The sequence below is a fragment of the Ictalurus furcatus genome, chromosome 16 (assembly GCF_023375685.1).
Source record: "Ictalurus furcatus strain D&B chromosome 16, Billie_1.0, whole genome shotgun sequence".
In the NCBI taxonomy this organism is placed as follows: domain Eukaryota; kingdom Metazoa; phylum Chordata; class Actinopteri; order Siluriformes; family Ictaluridae; genus Ictalurus; species Ictalurus furcatus.
In genome coordinates, this window is record NC_071270.1 from 19,733,179 (window position 1) to 19,755,388 (window position 22,210).

A 22,210-nucleotide genomic window follows, 5' to 3' on the forward strand; every position below is an offset into this window, starting at 1 on the left:
ATATATATATATATATATATATATATATATATATATGTGTGTATATATATATATATATATATACACACACACACACACACACACACACACACACACACACACATATATATATATATATATATATATATATATATATATATTTATATATATATATATATATATATTTATATATATTACATCCCACTCAAGCAGTTATTCGTTTTGTTTGTACCTGCCCACAATATTTTCTAACTAATTTATTTGTATTTTCCAAAATATAAACCAACTGGTAGCTGAGTTTACATCACCATGACTTACTACTGTAAGGATGGAGTAAATGCATCGTGCAATGCCACATGTTCATGTTGAACGTGCTCTCGATTTGTCTTCATGCTTCATATCTTATCGCTCTCTCGTGTCTGCATAACATAACATAAAATCCTATTGGTTTGCATGACTTTTTTTTGTGCCACTCTGATGCACACCTCTAGTCTCCCCCACATCCCTTGTGGCAAGCTTTCTAAAAAAAAAATGCTTTCTGGAAAACCTTTCCAAAAAACACTTCCTTTTCATATCTGTATTTGTATCTGTTTAGAACACATTATCTGTTCAATCCAGTTATATCCCCATCTACACTCTTGTCTATAGCCGAGTTACTTGCTTCATCAATAACAATTATCAATAGGTTAGAATCCACATATTGATTAGCAGCAACTCATGATCAGTGTACCTACTAATAGGAAACCAAATAATCCATCAGTGTTCCTGATCTGCAACTTCAATCAGTCTTATGATGCAAAATCCGTACTGAAACATAGTGATTCATGGTCTCATATGGCCTTAGTAATGACTAGCATGTGGGGTTATATGTGTCACAATGTATTATTATACTTATGTAGGTCATGAAAAGGCTGTTTGAATTTTTTTTTCAAAATGATAAGCAGAGGGCCAGGAGTTCAGTAAGCACTCAGGTCCTTATGCTGATAGCAGAGCAGCCCACACACACTCTGGTCGGAGGTGAAGAGAATGTTATGAGTAGTTTCTTCCACTCGATTTGTCTACTTGTGCATGCATGTGTATATTTTTATGCATTTAAACCTGGCTCTAAGTACACAATTGTAAAATATCACTGTCTCTGTTGAATAAGTGTGCAGAGAATTATAAGATTTTAAAATGTGTATGCATATGAATGCATACATTTTAATGCAATATAAAATGTAAAATAGTGCTTTAAATGAAGTAAACTCATAAAAGTGAATTGTCTATAATTTCAGGCAGAGCATTTCTAGAGTCACACATGGTGCTTGTGAGTAAGCATTTCTGCATACACTGATACACAGCCTTCAATAGGCTGAATGTGCTTAGTTAGCACTCTCGCTCATTCCGCCTTCCAGTGCATTCTCACTGTGCTTATTTGTAATTACGGTAGCCCAAAGCAGAAGTTTCTCGTATCATCAAACATGTCAATAATAATCTAACTGCAACTAACAAACTGCAGATAGAAAGCCACTGGTTGTGATGAACAGACTATTTATATTGCAATATTAGCTGAAAGCAAGGCTTTATTTGGCATTGATAATGTAGGCATATTAAATATTGTGGTTTATGATTTATGCACATGTTTATGAGCACTAATTAATAATCCAAAATGCATGTCATTAAGTGTCTCAGTAGTCACATACTCATGCAAAATAACACCCTAGTAACTGTAATGCATTTGCAAGACATAAGAATTGATGAGAGGCAATGAATGATACTGCCATTAAAATATCAACTGATTTTGACAGGTCTTATTCAATTATCCTGGATAATTTTAGGTGAAATCCTCACCTGAATATTAGGTCAGTTCATCACAAACAGCTGGTAAAATGTGATTACACCGTAGCCCGGATCTCACATTGCCTGCACTTGTGTTCATTACAGTTTTTGTTTGCTCTCTAGGCTATTAGGAAACTCATTTTTAATGTGAGTCGTGATCATAACAAAAAAGATTAGTTTAGTTTAGTTTATATTCTATAGAGGTGTCATTAAAGATTTATTTAAATACTAACCTCAGCAATAATGAAGAAGGAACAGTACCATGATTATGGTGTGTGAAATATGGAGAGAAAAAAAACCAACTTCTAGTAAATCAAGGGTACGGAGATATAATAAATGATAACTAGTACAAATTGGTGGTCTACATTTACTTTGTTTGGCTGAAGGTTTTAATCTAAAGCAATTTACGGTACATATGAGACAATATACAACTGAGCAATTGAGGGGTAAAGGCCTTGCTCAAGGGTACAACAGTGACTGATTCTTAAGAATGGTAGTGTGTTACAGATATGGTCGTCCATGAAAAGGGCCGACTTTTATTTTTATAACTTCCACTTTTATTTTCTCCTTTCCACTTATGCGTTCTAATAACGAACAACGTAAATGCTAAAATGTGACGTGTATGCCTATAAAAGGAAATAAAATTAGGTTATATATGTAAATATGTATTTCCAACATTGAGGTTACTGACAATGTGTTGTGTTTTTCTTTCAGTATACAGAAACATGAGTAATGACAGGCATAACAAAGCAGTGGATTTGAGTGATGAGATTACAAATACTGTAAATAATTTACTGTCCACAACAGGAATATGGCATTTAGGTGTGCATTATAAACTACGCTACACTAAACACAGGCATTTATGTTCACTGATTTATGATTCCTTTTATTATTCATTCATCTTCAGTTAATGTTTTAACCTGATCAGGGTTGCAGTGGACGTGAAGACTATCCTGGGAAAACTAGGTATGAGATGGAATACACCGTAGATGGGATGTCAGTCCAGTCACCACACACACACACACACACACACACACACACACACACATATATACACATTCACACCAACTCACCTACTGGTTTTAGGAGGTGGGAGCAAAATGGCAAACCTCTAGGGCAGTGGTGGCTTAGTGTTTAAGGCTCTGGGTTACTGATCAGAAGGTTGGGGGTTTAAGCCCCAGCACCACCAAGCTGCACCTGGTGGGCACTAGAGCAAGGTACTTAAACCAATTTGCTCCAGAGGTGCTGTAACATGTCTCCAAATGACTAACAATCTGGAATATGTGAAGAAAAGAATTTCACTGTGTCAAATAAAGGCACAATCATCTTCAAACCCAGGCAGACAGGTGGAGAAAGTGTGAAACACCACACCCATGTTTTTGAGAAAACCAGGGACCCTGGAACTGTGACTTGGCAATGCTACCCACTATGCCAAGGTGCCACTTGATTTCTTATACTATGATGCATAAATTCATAAAATGACCAACAATTTCTGATGGCTTACATGATATTACACAATTTTGTGAAAACCGGTAGTTTTATAGTATTGGCATTCATTAAAGAATATGAAAATAAAGAAAGCGAGCCAACACAAACCCATAAATTAAAACAAATAAAACTGATCATTCAATTATGACTAAATAAATGGCAGCTTTTTGAAACTTTTGTAAATCCGGTAGAAAATTTTTGTTCAATTTGGCTAACGCAAACATTTGGTAAATGGTCTGCACTTATGTAGTGCTTTTATCCAAAGTGCTTTACACTGTATCTCATTCACCCATTCACACACACGCACCAATGGTAGCAGAGCTGCCATGCCAGTTAACTTGCCATTGGGAGCAACTTGGGGTTCAGTGTCTTGCCCAAGGACACTTCGGCATGTGGAGTCATGTGGGCCGAGAATCGAACTACCAACCCTACGATTAGTGGACAACCCACTCTACCACCTGAGCCACAGCCACCCACAATTATGCACTTTTACTAAAACATTTACACATGTTTACTAAAACATAGACAAATAAGGCCCATTGTCATTTATTTTAAAATTATGCCCGGTAATCAGTAGCCCATTCTTTTAATGTATTCCTATAGGGCTTAGGACTTGATGTTGTTCTGAACTGCAGCCTATTTATAAGCAGCTCCAGAGACAAAACCAGTTGCGGACCACAGGTCTGTACAAGAATTAGATGTGAATATACTGCAGATTTGGGTTAATGTGTTAACATATTAAATGCTTTGTTTTGGTTTCTTGATGAATTATTGTTAATGAAAAAATAAATGAAGAATACAATTTAAATAAACTAATACCTTAATCTAGGACTCTTGTATTGACCTTATGCTGGTGTGGATGGCCTCAAGTGTAGTGAGCCTTTTGTACTATGGTAAGACTGATGGGATGAACTTAGTTTGGCATGGGCATGCAGGGAGCGAGAGAGCAGAGGAGGCCTATGTGAAGTTAGTCATGTTGAAGGAAGGTGTGAGAGACGCCACTGCCTGAGAATGGAGGAAAAAGTGCAGTGTGCAGTAGTAGTGTCCTGTGTTGGAGTGAGTTAGAGAAATAACCATAGAACAGATGATAGGCCAAGTGGAAAAAAATACTGTTTATTTGATTAGTTTTACGATACAAGGAGAAGAAAAACGCCACTGTTACAGCATTGCAGCTGGCAGTCCAGACTGAAGAAAGTGTGCCGTAGATAGAGAGTGAGATACACAGAGTGATTATAGTAGTCATTGTTGTTTTTTTTTCTTAAAAAAAGGAAAGGTGAAATGAAACAGTTAAAAAAGTTACCTTCCAGGTTTTACAAAAATACAGCAGAATCTTAGTTAGAAAGCACAGCGGTGTCTCATGGCTGTACCATGAAGGCTGAGGGTCCACACTCACATGGTTTCAATTTGGCAGAATGATACTGAGCGACTGGACGCTAGATAAACTAAGGGTCTGCTGGGGGATTCAGAAATACTAATAGCTTTAAAGGAGTGAAATGCTCAGGAAGGAGCATCCCTAAAACAGTGGTAGGATTTAGATAATCATAAAAGGGCATAATTGGAAAACTAGAGTTCTTAAAGGAAACTCACCCTTAATTCAGATATGTTCTCTAAAGTTGAAATAAAATCTTGCCAAACAAAATGTTTCATTCATGCCCATTCATACATATAGTTCTTTGCTACTCTTTAAAACATACATGAACATCTTACAATATAGCAATACTTTATAGCAGCAATATAAATGACACGTTTTCTAAGCCAGAACCTAAATGAAAGCTTAATGATTGTTACATTTACCAGTGCCTATAATATATAATATCGGATATAAAACACATTTTCAATTTGCACAGATTGTGTTAATCATTGCATACTTGTTTTCTTTTACAATCCATAGTTTACTGAAGGAGCATTTGTTCTGTCCACACTTCCTGCCACTTTTCTTATTAAATTTGTTGTAACATGGCACAAATTTCTGGGCAAATCTTCAGCATGATGATTGCGGTAATGTAAAACCGACTGAAATTCTATTACCTAAATTATACTGTACTGAGTATCTGACACATCACATCCAAACCAACCGAAAAAAAAAGCCCAATTGGGAATAAAAAATAATCTCTCCTTCTCATAAAACAAAATAAAATTCTGTGCATGAACTGGTACAGTCAAGTAGAACTCAGAAAAACTACTTTTACAATTTCCATAATATGCAGCATCTCGTTAAATAATAAAAGCACTGAAATGTATAATAAATTACGCATTTTAAGTCCATATAGATCATTTATTTTTTTCCTAAAACAGTTGAATTACAGTATGTTTAATTTCTCTGTCACCCTTTTTTGTGCGATATTAAGCAATATGGCACAAATTGTTGTGTTTTTTCTTGTTTAACAGACAGAGACATAAACACAAGTGATGACAGACACAGCAAAGCCTTGGATTTCAGTGAATAAGTTACAAATAAATAATAATTCCACACCAAGAAGTCTATATGAGATTTAGGTGTGCTTTATCAATACAAACTATGCATATATATATATACTGTATTAAAATCACTTCTGGAAATACACATTGGCACTCATTTAGAGTAAAATCTATCTACAGTACACAGTTAAGTTTATTTATATGTATTTGTATTTATTCACTAATTTATGATTCCTTTCACTATGTTTTGCAATGAGTCATACTTAGCCATGAATCAGTACTCTGGACTGAAAGCACTACAGCACAAAATGCTATGAAGGTGCTAGACACTGTCACTTGTCTTGAAAATATGCTTTGTATTTCTGTCTCATATGATGTATGCAGTGTAGATTGGTTATGCCGATCTGTTTGCTGGTGAAGGCTTTGGATCATTTGAGAAGTTCAGAATTCGGAGGACTTGTCGTTGTCGTTTACTGTAGAACCTCAAGGAACTGCAAAAACTGTTTGGTATCTATTATTAGACTATTAGACTAAAGTGCCAAAAGTGTCCTCTAAAACTCAGCACCAAATTTGATGTAAATCAGAACCATGGCTTTTTGTTGTCCCAGTGTATTTGAGGAAATGGCAGTACCTAGCACTTTAGCTCAAATCCAAAGATTGTCATGTTCTTTTTGAGTATTTGTTCAGTTTTCAGTGACCTTTGTTTTCAACTAAAAACAGCCAGAAGCCAGAAGTAAACCTCATCTCAAACAACTGTGTCCTGCAAAATCTGTTCATGTCATGATGGCATTGATGCCATCTTCAATTATAAAATAAATCTAACCTGCCTGTGTAAACAGTAGAGAATTAAAGACTAGCCTAGCCTGTAATGGTGAAGGTCCAATGTTTCAGTAAGGCCACTGAACAAGATAAGAAATGGCAAACATACAGATCTACTGCCATATTATATAGATACCCTATAGGAAACCTCAGTGATGATTCAGATGCACGTCCATGAACGAGTAAAACTATGCTACTGCATTTCATAAAGCTATATGAAAGTATCAAAGGTTAATTATTTTGTGCCCAGGCTTACGACTGCCTTCCAAACCATGGTGATGTTATGCTGATGTTAATATTCTGGGTACGTTCTTCCTCATTTGTTCACTGTGCACCTTCACATTATGGATTTCATATAAAACACAACCTTGTCAATAGTGTTGTTTTTCTTGCCCAAAACTTTTTGACACATGCTATGCTATATTCCAGCCCTCCTTCTTCCCTCAAACATCACTCCTTCAACATCCTGCTCTGTGTCCTGAGACCTGGCAAGAGAGAGCCAGTCATTCTGAGGGAAAATAGGTCAGAGAAGACAGAGAAGAGAATGTGCTTTTCTGATGTCAGAGAAGTGGAGGTGCTGTTAGTAACAAGGTGAAGCTTTTTGCTTTTTGTTTTGAAAAGGAGGCAGAGACTTGGTGCTCTGGAAAAAGAGAAGTTTTGGGAGAAGTGGGAGAAGGAAGGTCACATGACAGTACAGCACTGGCAGCGTTTTTTCTTTTCGGTACCTGTGGGCGGCGGCTTCTTGGCGGAACTTTCATCTTGGCCCTCGGACGAAAGTTCGGTGGCCTCAGACACCGGCCGTCCTGAGACGAGGTCAGCGGCATTGCCGTCCACGGTTGAGACATCTGTGACAGTCTTCTCACGCAAAGACTTCTCATCATCCTCATCGATCAGGACAATCTCGGCTTTGACGGTGCCATCGAAGCCCAGCATCTTCTTAGTCTCCTCGTCATCGTCCACACTGTGGTAGCCCATGAAAATCATAGTGACGGGCTTGTCGGCTGTGGCCTCAGGTGCCTCCGTCACCTCACCCTCGAAGCTTTGGCGTACTTGCGGATCTTCTCTGTGGCCTTCAAGCCGTTGTTCTATCTTTATTTCACCCTCATAACTTTGCTGTTCTTGTACCACCTCCAGTTCCGAAGGCATTATGCTCTGCTCCCTGACCCCAGACTCGCCTGGTGTGATTGTGACACGAGTACCATCGGGTCTGTGGCGCGCATGACCCACACGCTGTATCAGTTCCTCCACCTCATCTGAGCTCCAGGGGTGCACACCGTTCTCCACTGTGGTGGAACTCCCAGAATGCACCTCGTAGATCACCTTACGCCCATCTTCGTAGACCTTGATGCCACGTTGGTAGGCATCCTCAGGGCTGATACGTGAAGTGGACAAGATCTTGGTGTCGCCCGTCTTGTGGTCCTTTTCAACGCTGATCTCCATGGCGTATAATGCTTCAGACATGGGGGAAAGTGCAGAGGGGGGTGGGTTAATATTCTCTTAGTGTGACTGGTCATGCATTAATGTAGTGTACCAAACTGTTAAGTCATTAATATTTGCCAGTGGTGTTAGAATCAGGAATCAGTACAACGTATATATTTTTATATAGATGTGCACACTTTCAAAATGGAACTTAAATATAAATATCAATATATACATTTCTAATAATAAAAAAAGAATTACTTGACTATATGTTATAATTAAATGATGTATGTGATTATTTAGCACAGACATAACCTGTTTGCCTCTTTCTACCTATTATTGATACTAACTTGTGTTTAAACTTGTGTTTTAAACTTAATTAATAGCTTTAGGGAAAATTGAGTGGGAAAAAAAATTATATTAAACATAAAGTAGCAATAAAGAATAAAATGAAAAATAAACAAACTAACAACAACAACAATGAAGATGATGATGATAATAATAATAATAATAATAATAATAATAATAATACTTTCCATAGACTTCATCTGGAAGTTGAGACGTTGTATTTAATTTAAAGTAAAGTCTACTTTTCAAGAAAGTCAGTCCAAACTAATTCCTTTTTGCATGCAGCTGTATGTCACAGGCATCGTTAATCAAATTTTTTTTATCAAATCTAACTCAAGAGCTCACCAAATCTCTAACTGTGGATGTGTCTCTTTAGTCTGCCATGTTCACTTGCAAATCCACCACCACTACTGCCCCATCACACCCCCTATCAAGCACTTACCAGGTTTTCTTGAGTGTTGGCGATCCCCCGACGCAGAGGAGAGCATTTGGGCGTTCAACCCTGAGAGCTTGGGGATCTGGGAACAGGTTGGATTCACTGCATCTATTGAGCAGAGAGCAAAATGTGATAAAAGTGCATCTGTGTTATCTGAAAGTCCCTCTGGCTCCCTTTCCCCTTGCCCCAGGGTCTGCCCCTTCCCCTCAGGTTCTGCCCCTTCCCCGTTTGCTATATTGAGTAGGTATCTCTTCCTTTCCCATCCTCCAGTCTCTCGTTATTTCTCTGCAGCAGCTCGGTGCTTAGACAGCAAAAGCTGAGTGAGTGTATTAGGATGGAACAATGTTGCTGCTGCATTGGAGGGATTTTCTGTGAATAGGTGGCTTATTGTAAACAAAGTTCAGAGTCAATGACTTGTGTGTGGAGTTCAATAGTCTAGCTGAGGCAAGAGGGAAATGAGCCAAGGGGGGCATGGGCAACAGAGAGTGTGTGTGCTGTGTGTTTATATCCTTTCCGCCTATTAGATCTTTCGACACTATCACATAATCACAAGAAAAACTCATTAGTTGCTAGGATATGATGGGGATTTTAAGGAAAACACTTTTAAGAATGAATCATTAATGAACTCATTAATGCCTATTATATGTATAAATCATTTGTCATGCCTACAGTCATAGAAAAGAGGGTTCCTGAGGAGTTCTCTGTATGGGTAATGATTCTAGCTTTCTAATTTTGTTCTACTTGGAGCTTTTTCTTAAAGACAAACAATCTGTCATAAACTTCAACCCAGAAGCTTTTCCCAAAGAGACAAACTGAAGAGCCCTTTAGGTTTGCTAGATCGATCCTTTTTTCTAAGAGTGTAGCTAGATGAATACAATAGACATTTCTTTGGACACGTACCTCCATCTTGGTTCTGCAGACTCTGCAAATAAAAAAGAAGAAATACAGGTTTTTTTGGTACGAAAACAGATGCACCCATAGCAAACTATGTGGCTTGGAACTTTAATTATGGCCTTGATGAAAATTAAAAATACTTCTGTTCCGTCTCAAGCTAAATAAAGATGGGCACATATTTTCTTGTGACATTTGACTGCATCCTCCTGTGTGCGTGTGTATGTGTGTGGACATGTTTTTATGTCTTGGTGGGGACCAAATTTATGGTCTGCACAGGGAGAACTGCAACTTTTATTGTGAAAATGTAAAGAGTCAAAAGGTTTCCTTTTGGTTAATGAGATTATGGTTAAGGTTAGATTTAGGTGTAGGCATCGCATTAATTATTATGTCAGTGGAAGGTCCTCACGAGGATAATAAAACGTGTGTGTGTGTGTGTGGTAATGTCTTACTTTCTGTAGGTCTTCAATAGAGCTCTCTGTTTCACGAAGTCTCTCTCTGAGCACTTGCTCTTTGGCTGATATTTGCGATTCTTCATTCTCGAGCAGAATGATTTCAGATTCCAGTCTGGGAAAAAAAAGACAAGAACAGCATCTCATCTGTTATAAACATCAATGTACACAACAGATACACCAGGCCCTGAGACATGTCAACAACTAGACAGTGTCGCTTGCTGGACAAAAAAAAAGAACTGACATATTGTCAGTTCCTAACAGCATCGGCCAAATGGTTTTCATTAAACATTTTTCCATCTGAGAAGTAATGGCTTCCAAAAGTTATTTTTCATTCAGTTGCAGTTCTACAGCTGCTATATTTGATTATCGCACAGTGCTGTTGAATTCTTGAATCTGATTGGTCAGAAGGTGTTGATTAGTTTTCTATAACAGCAGCTCTGACAACAGGCAATTCACAGGTTTATATTAAAGCACTCACTCTACAATGTTATCATTTCTATAGTAGCTTAACACAGGGACTTATATGACAAACACTCCACATACACAGATTACATAAACATGTATAAATATTGACATGTGAGGAGACTTATTTAGCATTTTTGAAGGCGTATCCAGAACAATCAGTTTATAACCGTCAGAGATAAAGTTATAATGATATGTCTTGTGACATGGGAAAGCCTTCAGGTTGGAGAGCTTTGTGGTTTCTCTGTATCATAATCACCGTCATTTCTTTTCTTATTAACTTCAAAAAAGTGAGAAAAAAGATTGGTTGACCGAACATATTTCTCAGATGTTGGAAAATTGCTTGATGTGCTCTTATGGTAGTGTTAGTGGTAGCTCAGTGATGAGGACATTAGACTTCTGAACATAAGGGTATGAGTTCAAATCCCAGCATTGCCAAGCGAGCTCTGCTTGACCAAGGCCCTCAACTGCTGAAATGTACTGTATAAATTATATGAATGTAAGTCACTCTGGACACAGGTGTTTGCCAAATGCCGGAAATGAAATGAGGAAAATAATCAATGTTGGGCTGGTCACAGTAACTTGGCTTTGCATCAGGCTGCCACCGCATGTTTGATTATTTTCCTATAACAGCATGCCCTCAAGTATTCAATCTTTACTTAGTGGCCACAAAACACATTTTTATAGAGCATATATTTATATTTATATGTTGCTGTCAGGGAAGTGTTTCTGATGCCTGAAGGTCAACACAGAGAGAATGAGGAGGAACTTCTTCCTACAGGACATTTGGGCCCTCAACCAGGACAACACCTAAGACTAGAGGTTGGGCTTGTTTGCACAACACCCACACCCCATAAATATTTATTATTATAGATTTTGACAATTTCAATACAATTTCACTGCATGTTGTACTGTGAATGGTTGTGTGTGTGAGACCAATAAAATTAGAATTTGAATGTTAACATGTTGTTTATGGCAACACTGTGCATAGCACTTTTCATATACTGCATATATTTATGTAGACTTGTTTTGTTGCACATAAATTTTGTGTACATAAATTTTATATTTGTATTTTTTATTTGTAGAGTTACAATTCTTTTCTATTCTAAATAAATGGGTTCTTTAAGTTCTCCTTAAACTACTGTTTATCAACACAAAGTCAATATCAGAAACAACCAGGCTGTTGTACGATTACTGAGTCAAATCAGTAAATGTAATTAGAATTAGTCACTGATCATCTGTTATACAGTGATATTTCACTTTTCAAGGTTGATAAATTAAAGGGAATCCCTTAGTAAGGTGTTGGGTCACCATGAGCCACCAGAACACATTCACTTTGCCTTGGCATCAATTCTACAAGTCTCCGGAAATGTAGTGGAAGCAATCAAAACGGTTCTACCAAAATATATTCCCTTAACTGGCGGTTTGATGATGGTGATGAAGCGCACCATCTAACACATCACCTATAGGTATTTAGTTGGGTTGAGATCTGGTGAATGTGAAGGTCATAGCATATGATTTACATCATTTTCATATTCATTCAAACAGTCAGTGAGCCCTTCTGTCCTGTGGATGTGGGTGGGGTCATTCTGGAAGAGACCACTCCCATTAGGATAGAAATGTTTCATCATAGGATAAAAGTGTCATGCCAGTCATACTGTCATTACCATGCCAGTAAAATGCCTCATATATTGTAACAGATCCACTGTTTTTTTCTTTAATTTGTTGCCTGTCTGTATATTGAATAATAATTAAAAAAATATTCTAATCATATTAACCACACTGTAAAACCGGATACGTTCATTTAACTCAAAAAATTTGAGGAAACTATTTACCTAAAAAATGTTTAAGTTGATAAATCAATTTCTTTAAGCCAAATACACTTAAATTTAACAAAAAAAATATTTTAAATTTCAAAGTTTGAGTTAAATTTGTGTTATATTTAAGTGTATTTAGTTTAAAGAAATTGATTTATCAACTTAAAAATTTTCCGGTTTTACAGTGCACTACAAACTATACAAAACAACAAGGAACCAGTAGCTTAGAAATCTAATCAGTTCTTATTATACAGAGAACTGATTAATATCTTTGCTATATATGCTAATATATGTATTCCATTCCATTAGCTATGCTTACTGAATGTGCAGCAAGCAACTCTAAGGAATAGGGACTGGAAGATATGTTGCCACATTCATGATCTAAGTGTTTAGTATGCCAGGGCAATATGTCCTCACCTTTACAACGAACCCCCTCAGGCGATTTTCAGTTCTAGCAGCATGTGGTGTGATAAAGGGCCCAATTACGAATCAACCATAATACTACAAAGCTGATGCTACAAATTTTGTACCAAGTCAAATATTTATGGAGGATCATAACTGGATTTGTGCATGCAAATCAGTCACACACTAGGACCAAACTAGGATTATTTCTTCAGTATCATAATAAAGACAACTATGTGGATAGTTGCGGGGTTGGACACCACACCATTCTCAGTCTTTGATAAATAAGAAGTCTAGATTCCTTGCAGTAATCTCACAGCTGGAGCCGGGACTGAAAAATGAATGCTCTCAGAATAGTAATAGTGCTTTATTTTCAGAGTTGCATGGCCTGCTAACTTGCACACTAATGCTCACTATAACATACTGTAAAAAATAAATTGGAAGAATATGGCATGATACTGTATTGGTCTGTAGAAATTGCAGGTATGCTACTGTATGCTGTAAATTGTACAAATGTTATAGGCAGCTCAGTACTTAAAGGAAAAATACTTTTTATTTTTTAGTTTAAACTTCTTTCCTCGACATTTTCACTTTAAATAACAATTTCCTACATTACACCCAATACCGCTTAACTACCTGCTGATAATGGCGCCAGTTGGATTTAGCCCTTGCTTCATCTCTACCTAAAAAGAGCGATGCAGCGGTGCTTTAGTCCTTCAGTCTGTCCAGCTCTCTCACCTCCTTATCGATACACTCTGCTGAAATAGATCAGGCTGCAAAGCTTCAACTTTTAAGCCCCGACCTTTTCTGTCTTCACTACTTCTACATTGGATTTCACATTAATATGACATAGAGCATGCTGGAAAATGGTGAGTGCTATACTTTAGGAGCTAAATTGCAACTATTTCAATATCCATCCATCTTCTGTACAGCTTAATCCTTTTCAGGGTCACGAGGAAACCTGGAGCCTATTCCAGGGAGCATCGGGCACAAGGCGGGGTACACTCACATACACACTCACACACCCATTCATACACTGCCAATCAGCCTACCATGCATGTCTTTGGACTGGGGGAGGAAACCAGAGTACCTGGAGGAAACTCCTGCAGCACGGGGAGAAGCTCCGCACACACAGGGAATGGTGGGAATTGAACCCCCAACCCTGGAGGCGTTAGGCGAACCACTAAGCCACCGTGCGCCCCACTATTTCAATATAAACATACTTAATGAATGTCAGGATGGAGTTTCCCTTTAAAGCTCTAAAATACATAAGGAAAATCTCTGATACTTTCCATCACATCATAGACCCGAATAGACGTAATTGTTTCCATCAGCTTCCTGTAGGTTTCCATTACCAATTTTCTGGTTGCTATTAAATACCCCAAAAGGCTTTTTTAATTTTTTTTTTATTTTTTTTTTTTAAATGGGTGGATGATTACCATCAGAATAAAATGAAACAAAGCATTATGACCAATTAGGAGCGACACATTCCATTAAAATACAATTTCAGACCGCCACAAACACATTAAAACTGATTAGATACTTTTATTTTCATTTTTTATCAGGGAAGTGATTGGAAGATTCTAAGTTCAAATCCAATGACTGCTAAAAACAAACAAACAAAAAAAAACCAACAACAACAGTGTTGGGCTCTTCAGCAAAGCCCTTAGCCCTCAATTGCTTGGAATGTATCTTCTTTGACATGTACTGAAAATTGGAAAAAGAAGTAGTAGTAATAGTAGTAGTAGTAATAGTAAAAATAATAGTAGGAGTAGTTATAGTAGCAGAAATACAGTAGTAGTGGTAGTAGTAGTAATAGTAATACAGTAGTAGTAGTTGCAGAATAAAGTTTGTAGTGCTAGTAAACTATAGGCAACAGAATTAGGCTAAATTACTGATATTCCAGTGCTTCCGAAGTCTGAAGTTTTTCTCAATGAAACATGCTACAATAGATTGCTACATTGCCCGACAGGACATATAGAGAGTCATCGAGGGCAAACAAGAATGAGATCTCTCTCTCTCTCTCTCTCTCGCTCTCTCACACACACACACAAATTCTTCCTTTTTCCCGGTAGACCAGCGACTCCTTCATTCTGAATGCTGGCAGCCAATGAGGAAGGCAGCAGCCGAGGAACCCATACTGCCTCCACCCTAGTGAATTTCCTGCTATTGTTAGCATCACTGAGCTTACGTGCTTTACAATAACAAGGGCAGAGGAGCCTTCCCACGATTCCTAACAATCATTCCGAAAAAAAAGAGACACTTACTGTCTAAGAACATAGATAAATGATTACCGTGGTTCAAAATACTGCATTGTCTGAGGTACTTGACTTTGCATTTAAACTTAGGTTCCTAAAATGGCCACAGACACATACTCCAACCCTGCCCCCTGACACGTACACAAGCATACCCATTGAGAAGGCCTTATTTCCAGCCTCTCAACATGATGCAGTACGTTATCATGAAAACTTCAGCAACAAATCACACTGAGCAGGTGATAATGCGATATGACTGGAACTGGATGTGCAAAGGGTAACCCACTGTAGTGCACATGCTTCCAGCTGCTTCCTCTCACACATTTGGGGGCAGCAGATTGCTCTCTCTCTCTCTCTCTCTCTCTCTCTCTCTCTCTCTCTCTCAATCACCCACACACACACACACACACACACAGAATTAATGATATAATGAGGAGATTATTTTGCATCACATCTGTATAAGAATGCTCATTAAATCCTGTAGAAATACAGTAACAAAATACAATTATGTATTGATGAATAATGCTATTTTACAAACAATAATAATATGAAGAAAGCTTTTTATGGACCTAATGATGTCTTTAAGTGATTGTTTGTTGAACACACAATGGGCTATAGCTTTTCACTTGTTTAATATTTTGGAAAAAAACACATTTTGTAACTTCATAGTTTATATATTTATTTAACTTCGGAATGACATCATAAACAAAGCATCTTGTTTGTGAATGAATAGTTTGGCTAATTCAATAGTGGGTTTGGTCAGAAGGCCCAGAAGGAAACGACTCACCCTAGTATGTTTTTTTTTTCTTTCTCTGGAAAGTGAGGCTTTTTTAACCATTGTTGTAGACATTTTAATTGAAACTGCATTGAATAAATGCTACTTGTTCACTGCATTATTAAACAATATAATTTTTTGAGTAGTATGAAGCAGGAAGAGCGGGGATTTACAAATGAACGGTTTTGAACGTAGCACTGAAAGAGCAGTAACTCTCTCACGCCCTCAAGTGGTGAACTGATGCTAATACATCAATAATGACAACACTGAGGTTTTGGATTGCAACAGAGATACAGAACTAGAAAAATAAATTCAGCAATAAATAAAGCATATATGATAACTGCTATCTGGACGATTGTAATATATTATTATTATTATTATTATTATTATTATTATTATTATTATTATAAAAGTAGAAAAGTAGAACAGTACATAAAAATGATTTTAGTATTTCAAACTGGATTTTCATTACATTTACTTTTGAATTCGCAAAATACTGCTATTTCAGTTGCTATAGTAACAAAAATGGCCCAAAATTGATCTCATGGGTTAAATTGGCAGGCAGGAAGCATAGGTTTATGTGAGCAGCAAGTGGAACAAGACTCTGGTACTGTAATGTGACATAAATATAAATGAGAGCATGCCACAATGGTGATAATAATGGAATTTCACATAGTGGTATGGAAAAATGCTTTCATTTTCACTTCAAGTTTGCAAAGTGCATCCCTTCAGTCTAGGAACTTGCTTCACTACGTGATGTATTTTTGCCAGGAAAAATATGTTGATGGCAAATCTGAAGAAACACTGAAACATTAAAAAAATCTGGCCACCCTACTGTAGTTAATTAATAAAAGGCAGATATATGCAACTTGATATTCAATTATCTTAAAACTCTCTATATTTTATAAATTGAATGGTGGGGTGCATGGTGGCTTAGTGGTTAGCATGTTTGCCTTGCACCTCTGCAGTTGGGGTTTTGATACCCGCCTCTGCCCTGTGTGTGTGGAGTTTGCATGTTCTCCACGTCCTTCAGGGGTTTCCTCCTCCAGACCAAGGACATGTGTTGTAGGCTGATTGGCATTTCTAAATTGTACAAAGTGTATGAGTGAGTGTATGTGTAATTATGTCTTGTGATGGTTTGGCACCCCATTCAGAGTGTCCCCCACGTTGTGCCCCGAATTCCCTGGGATAGGCTCCAGGCTTGAGTCTTTTCTGTCCAAGCTGTACAAAAAATAGATTGATGAATGGAAAATGAATGGTGCTATTCCTACATTTTTGGCACCCATAACTATCTCTTCCACCTCCTAATTCCCAGTATAAGCATGCAGTCAGTCTTCAGTAACTGTTTTATTCATGGTGGATCCAGAGCCTATCTCAGGAACACTGGGCATGAGAAGGAAATACACCCTGAAGAAGACCCCAATATAAATGTGAATGCATTTGTCCAACTTTTTTCTACCATGGCCGATAGAACCACCACGTAAAATGCCTAGGTCTGGTACAAAGTAGACATATTTAACTAATATATTGGTCTGTTCCATGTTATTGGATACCCTAGGCCACAAACAGTTATTACAAAGAGAACTGCTGAATTGCTAATTCATAGCCTGAAACTAATAAAAGTAAAACATTCTGTGTCTCTACTTGCCAGGCTGTAAATGGCATACAGTGCTTCTTTCAGTGCCTCTTAAAGAGTGAACTGTGTACACTAAAAATGTTGGGATTGTTTAGGACTCAAATATTTTCGTTAATAACTGCTAAAGCACTACTTCCTGGTTTCAATGTTCTTTTTCATCTAGCGGGGGCTCGTTCTGAAAAGCATGCTATGCCTACGCTCTAAAAGAAAGGCTCCTCTGAGCTGCTAGTGAGAGACCCCGTATACTTTATGTGCCACTGAGCTCACATCCTAGAGTGGGTGTTTCTGAGTCTTTGATGCGTACAGCTCTCTTATTTTCCATGGTGTATGCAAAGGGCATGAGGCCATCTTTTGCCAGGCTCATCTGGCTACAGAGTGCCTCATGACCACTCCTGGCTTCCTGCTCCGTTGTTCCCACTTCCTGTCTGCCCGGCAGCATTAGTCACAGCTGTATCTGATTAGTGGGAGCAGTCACTGGGAATGGCCTCCTCCACATTATGTCATCATCTGGACTTTAAGGAGAGAACGTCTCTTGGCTAGACATATCACTTCATCTAGATCAGTGTGATTCCCTCCAACTCCAGACTGAAATTGAGCAAAACTGGTTTTGGATCAGCAGATGTGTGACTACTATCTGCTTCACCCACAGAGCATTAACCGCAGGGACACAAGTAGTAGAATCAGCCATCTTCTCACGACATACCAAGGGTCAGTGCATTTCCTATTCAATTATACAAACCCTGGATCTAAATGGCTCTAAGGATAATATTCAGGGATTTCACTCACAACAACCAGAAGCCATCACTACAGAAAGTTGAAAATAATTGTCTGTGCTAGAGAAGGCACACAAAGCCTGTTAGCACACAAGATGGGGCCATTTGAAAGAACTAATTGGAAAGGAGGAATTCAAAACAAGAACAACATTTATTTTAATACATGAAAATGACAGTGACCTTTCACTGCAATCCAGGAGATGCGTAACACAACAGCTCATACACAAATATCTGACACTGTTTGCCTTTACTACGTCTAAAATTATATAATGTGTTTTTGAACAGCCTACCACTGACTCTCTCTTCAGTGAAACAGGTAACATTAAACATGCTACTTCACCATATTAGGGAATCATTTCTCACAGTGGTAAACACAGACAGGGTGTCTTAAATATAAACATGACAGTTTTTTTGTTTTGTTTTTTTTCCATTCAGTGAATGGAATCCTGAATTCAAGAAGTGTGGTAAACCACAAGGCTTAAAAATACTACCTCGATACCATGCTTATTGCTTCTGGTTTTTATTAGATCTATAATACACTCTTAGAGGAAAATGTTCCATATAGCTACAATGTAGAATCCCATAAAGTGGTATATATATATCTGAAAAGGTCTCTTTTAGAGAGCTAGAACTTTAAAGAAAGTTTAAAGTTAAAAAGGAATAAAAAAAAACTTCAACAACTAGAAAAAAACTACACTATGTTGATGTTTGCAAAACAAAACTTTTCATTTGGCACTTAGCTATGTTTAAAAGTAATGATAATCATCCATTCATTTTCCATACCGCTTATCCTACGCAGGGTCACAGAGGAGCCTGGAGCCTATCCCAGGGAACTCTGGGCACAAGGCGGGGGACATCCTGGATGAACTGCCAACCCATTGCAGGGCACATTCACACACCTTTTCACAGACTATGGACAAATTGTAAATGCCAATCAGCATACAACACGTCTCTTTGGACTGGCGGAGGAAACCAAGCTCTGCATACACAGGGTGGAGGTGGGATTCAAACCTCCAACCCCAAAGATATAAAGCAAATGTGCTAACCACTAAGCCAATGTGCCCTAAATGACAATATACATGTTTGTTTCCTTTAGTCTGCAGTAATGCACTTAACTAGCTCACCATAACCTATTACATTTATACATTATAATTTATTTTAAAAAAACAACAAAAAACAAAACAAAACAAACAAACAAAAAAACACCATTATATATATTTGCACTTTCCACCTCTACTCTGTGCACTTTGCTTCTTCTGGAACTCAATTAATGGATCTTGTATGGTAGCACTACTTGTATTGTTCTCTGCTAGATATATTGCTTTGCTTGTACTTTTCTCATTTGTTAGTCGCTTTGGATAAAAGCGTCTGCTAAGTGAATAAATGTAAATGTAAATGTAATGTAAATTTTAGCTACTGTACCAGTCAGTGAAGTATCCAGGCAATTAAATCATTGGACTGAACAACACATTGCAGTTTTGTGGTCGAGCTAATGGACTTGGATTGAAGATTTGTCCAGTCCTGGATGTGAATCATATCATGAGGTACATTCTTATTTTTTTGTACCACTTGTAACTACTTCCAGCTAGAAGTCCATAACTAAAACTGAAAACAACTAACCTTCAAACATCTCTAAATTTAGTACTTCCCTCACTTACTTTGAATGAATGACGGAAATGAAGGTGCTATGGGGCTCATTTTATCCAATTATACTGTGGATGAAAGCATTTGCATAAAACCACCGCAATATAAGCACTTTCTTTAATCTCCAGATCTCTTATTTAGCACAGCTTTACAAAATAAATTAGCAAGACAATTTAGGAACAGCCTCCACTGTTTCACCTCAGTGTATTTATTGGCGGTGAAAACAGTCTTAGTGTGCTCTATTTTATTTTGGGGACAAACTCTAATAGTCATTTCCTCTGTGTCATACCAGAGCTTTTCTGTTCTTCCAGTACTCATGAATTGAGCATAAACTTTCCCATTTCAGCTGAGAAATAGTCACCTGTCAGGACACACCCCAAACCCCTCTGTAATCACAGCTAGACAGCATTCTGTAAATTCTCCTTTTACAGAGACTTAAAATCCGGGTTCCCAAGGATATTTGTATGTTTTTTTTAAGTCACCACCAAGTGAGAGTGTTTTCATGTTTTCATTTTCCACAATAGAAGGTAGTAGGATGAACTGCAGGCTAGAAGGATGGAAAATAAGATAAAATGGTTTACTACTATGGAGTCATTTTTCAAATAATGGATTTAAATGTAATTTAGATGTCATTCTTACACTATGAGCTTGTTCAAAGAGCTATATGACACCTACATAAGCCTTCATGAATTTATAATGTGTTGATTAAGTATCCTAACACAACCATGCGCAAACAAAAACACCTGTTGGAAAAAACAACAACCTCATAACTGTTCTTTTTCATTCAGGGATTATGTAGCTGTTATATAGCACTATGAACACAACCGTTAAATAAAACTGAAAGATTAAAGTGTATTTGGTAATAGTATTAAGAGCAATTCTTTCATTTAAAGTTTATTGTGAGAGTATACACAGTGTGTATTACAGAATTCAGAGAAGATGTGTATAAACCAGTGTCTTCATCATGGTAGTGAAAATCTTGTGGAATTGCTGGACCTAGTAGCTTAAACTGTTATGCTAAGGTGTGTATACGATTGTATTATTATGGAAAAGTTGAAAGGAAATCCCACCCAGAAATGAAAATAATCTTAACTTTGAAACAAATTCATCACTTCCAAATTGCTTGCCAGTCATCCAGCAATGTCTTGCCGTGTCATAACCCTTTTAACCTCATAGCATTTATCATTACCACACAATGCCAATGGATTTCACATATGCTGTGATTATTAAGACTCGCCCTCAGACATATCCTCATTATAAAATCACTTACATAATCAGGATAGGGTGCCAAAATGGAAAACAATAACACAACGCCTGTTTTTAATGCATTCCAGAAATTCAGGAATAGAAAGCGCTTCTCACATTTCCTCATGCAGTAATGGAACACAAATCACTTGATACTAATGCACAAAGGATTAATTAATACAGAGCAGAGAAACCAATAATCTGTAACAAGACGCTTTTCCCATGGCTGGACTGGCTTCTGTGGCTCTTCACACATCATCCTTACACACCGTTAAGCCGTGTTTAATCACTGCTTGTGAGGCCATGCAGCCTTGAGGTCTCCCCACACATAAATGAAAACACATGCAAACATAATGAGCCCCAATTGGGGCGTTTTAGCTGCTTTCGACAACCAAACAGCTTCTGTGTTGTTTGAGTGTTCACAGTGCTAATGATTTGGGTTTTAAGTGTACTACATCACCGATGAACAGACAAGAAGAATGTGCTTTTAATAAGCAGATGTAGGAAGGTATTACATCAGCATATATGCGTGAATGGGTACATTTGATCTCCAATAAAAAAGAAAAAGACAAACGAGCCATACTGGATTCATTATACTTTTTAGCCTGTTTTACTCTACATCATGAATTGTTAACATAATGCACTATAAGTAGTATTCATAACACATTATATCACCAGTAACAAAGGAAACTGTGCTGCATAGTGTGTAAAGTTATTTTTTCCCCATTATATAAAATACACCAGCCAGATTATCATGTTATAAAACATTACAACTACTGAAAAAACTTTTTGGGTTGTACATTTAGCGCTGTGAATCTCTCTCTCTCTCTCTCTCTCTCTCTCTCTCTCTCTCTCTCTATATATATATATATATATACATATACAAACACACACACACACACACATATATATATATAGTACTGTGCAAAAGTTTTAGGCACATGCAAAGAAGCCTTCAAAACATTTGTACATTTAAAAAAAATACCGTAAAGAGCAGTAAACAGTAGTAAATGAAACAAAATCAATATTTGGTGTGACAAATTAAATAAATAAAAATAAAAATAGTAGTCTACAGTACAATTAGTACAGTTTTATAAGGAAATGAGCTGTAATTTTTATTGAGCATCTTG

At 37.4% G+C, this 22,210-nt stretch overlaps 1 protein-coding gene across 2 annotated transcripts in view; it reads right to left on the minus strand.

The window, feature by feature from the left end:
• The window catches only part of LOC128620559 (A-kinase anchor protein 2), an 83,496-nt gene that overhangs the window by 44,493 nt on the left and 16,793 nt on the right, over positions 1–22,210 (minus strand). For both annotated transcript variants that reach the window (XM_053645699.1, XM_053645700.1), the window contains exons 5-8: positions 10,069–10,183; positions 9,626–9,647; positions 8,732–8,833; positions 7,248–7,973 (exon numbers count right to left, since the gene is read on the minus strand). In XM_053645699.1, the coding sequence (XP_053501674.1) occupies positions 7,248–7,973; positions 8,732–8,833; positions 9,626–9,647; positions 10,069–10,183 (965 nt within the window). The remainder of the gene's footprint in view (positions 1–7,247; positions 7,974–8,731; positions 8,834–9,625; positions 9,648–10,068; positions 10,184–22,210) is intronic.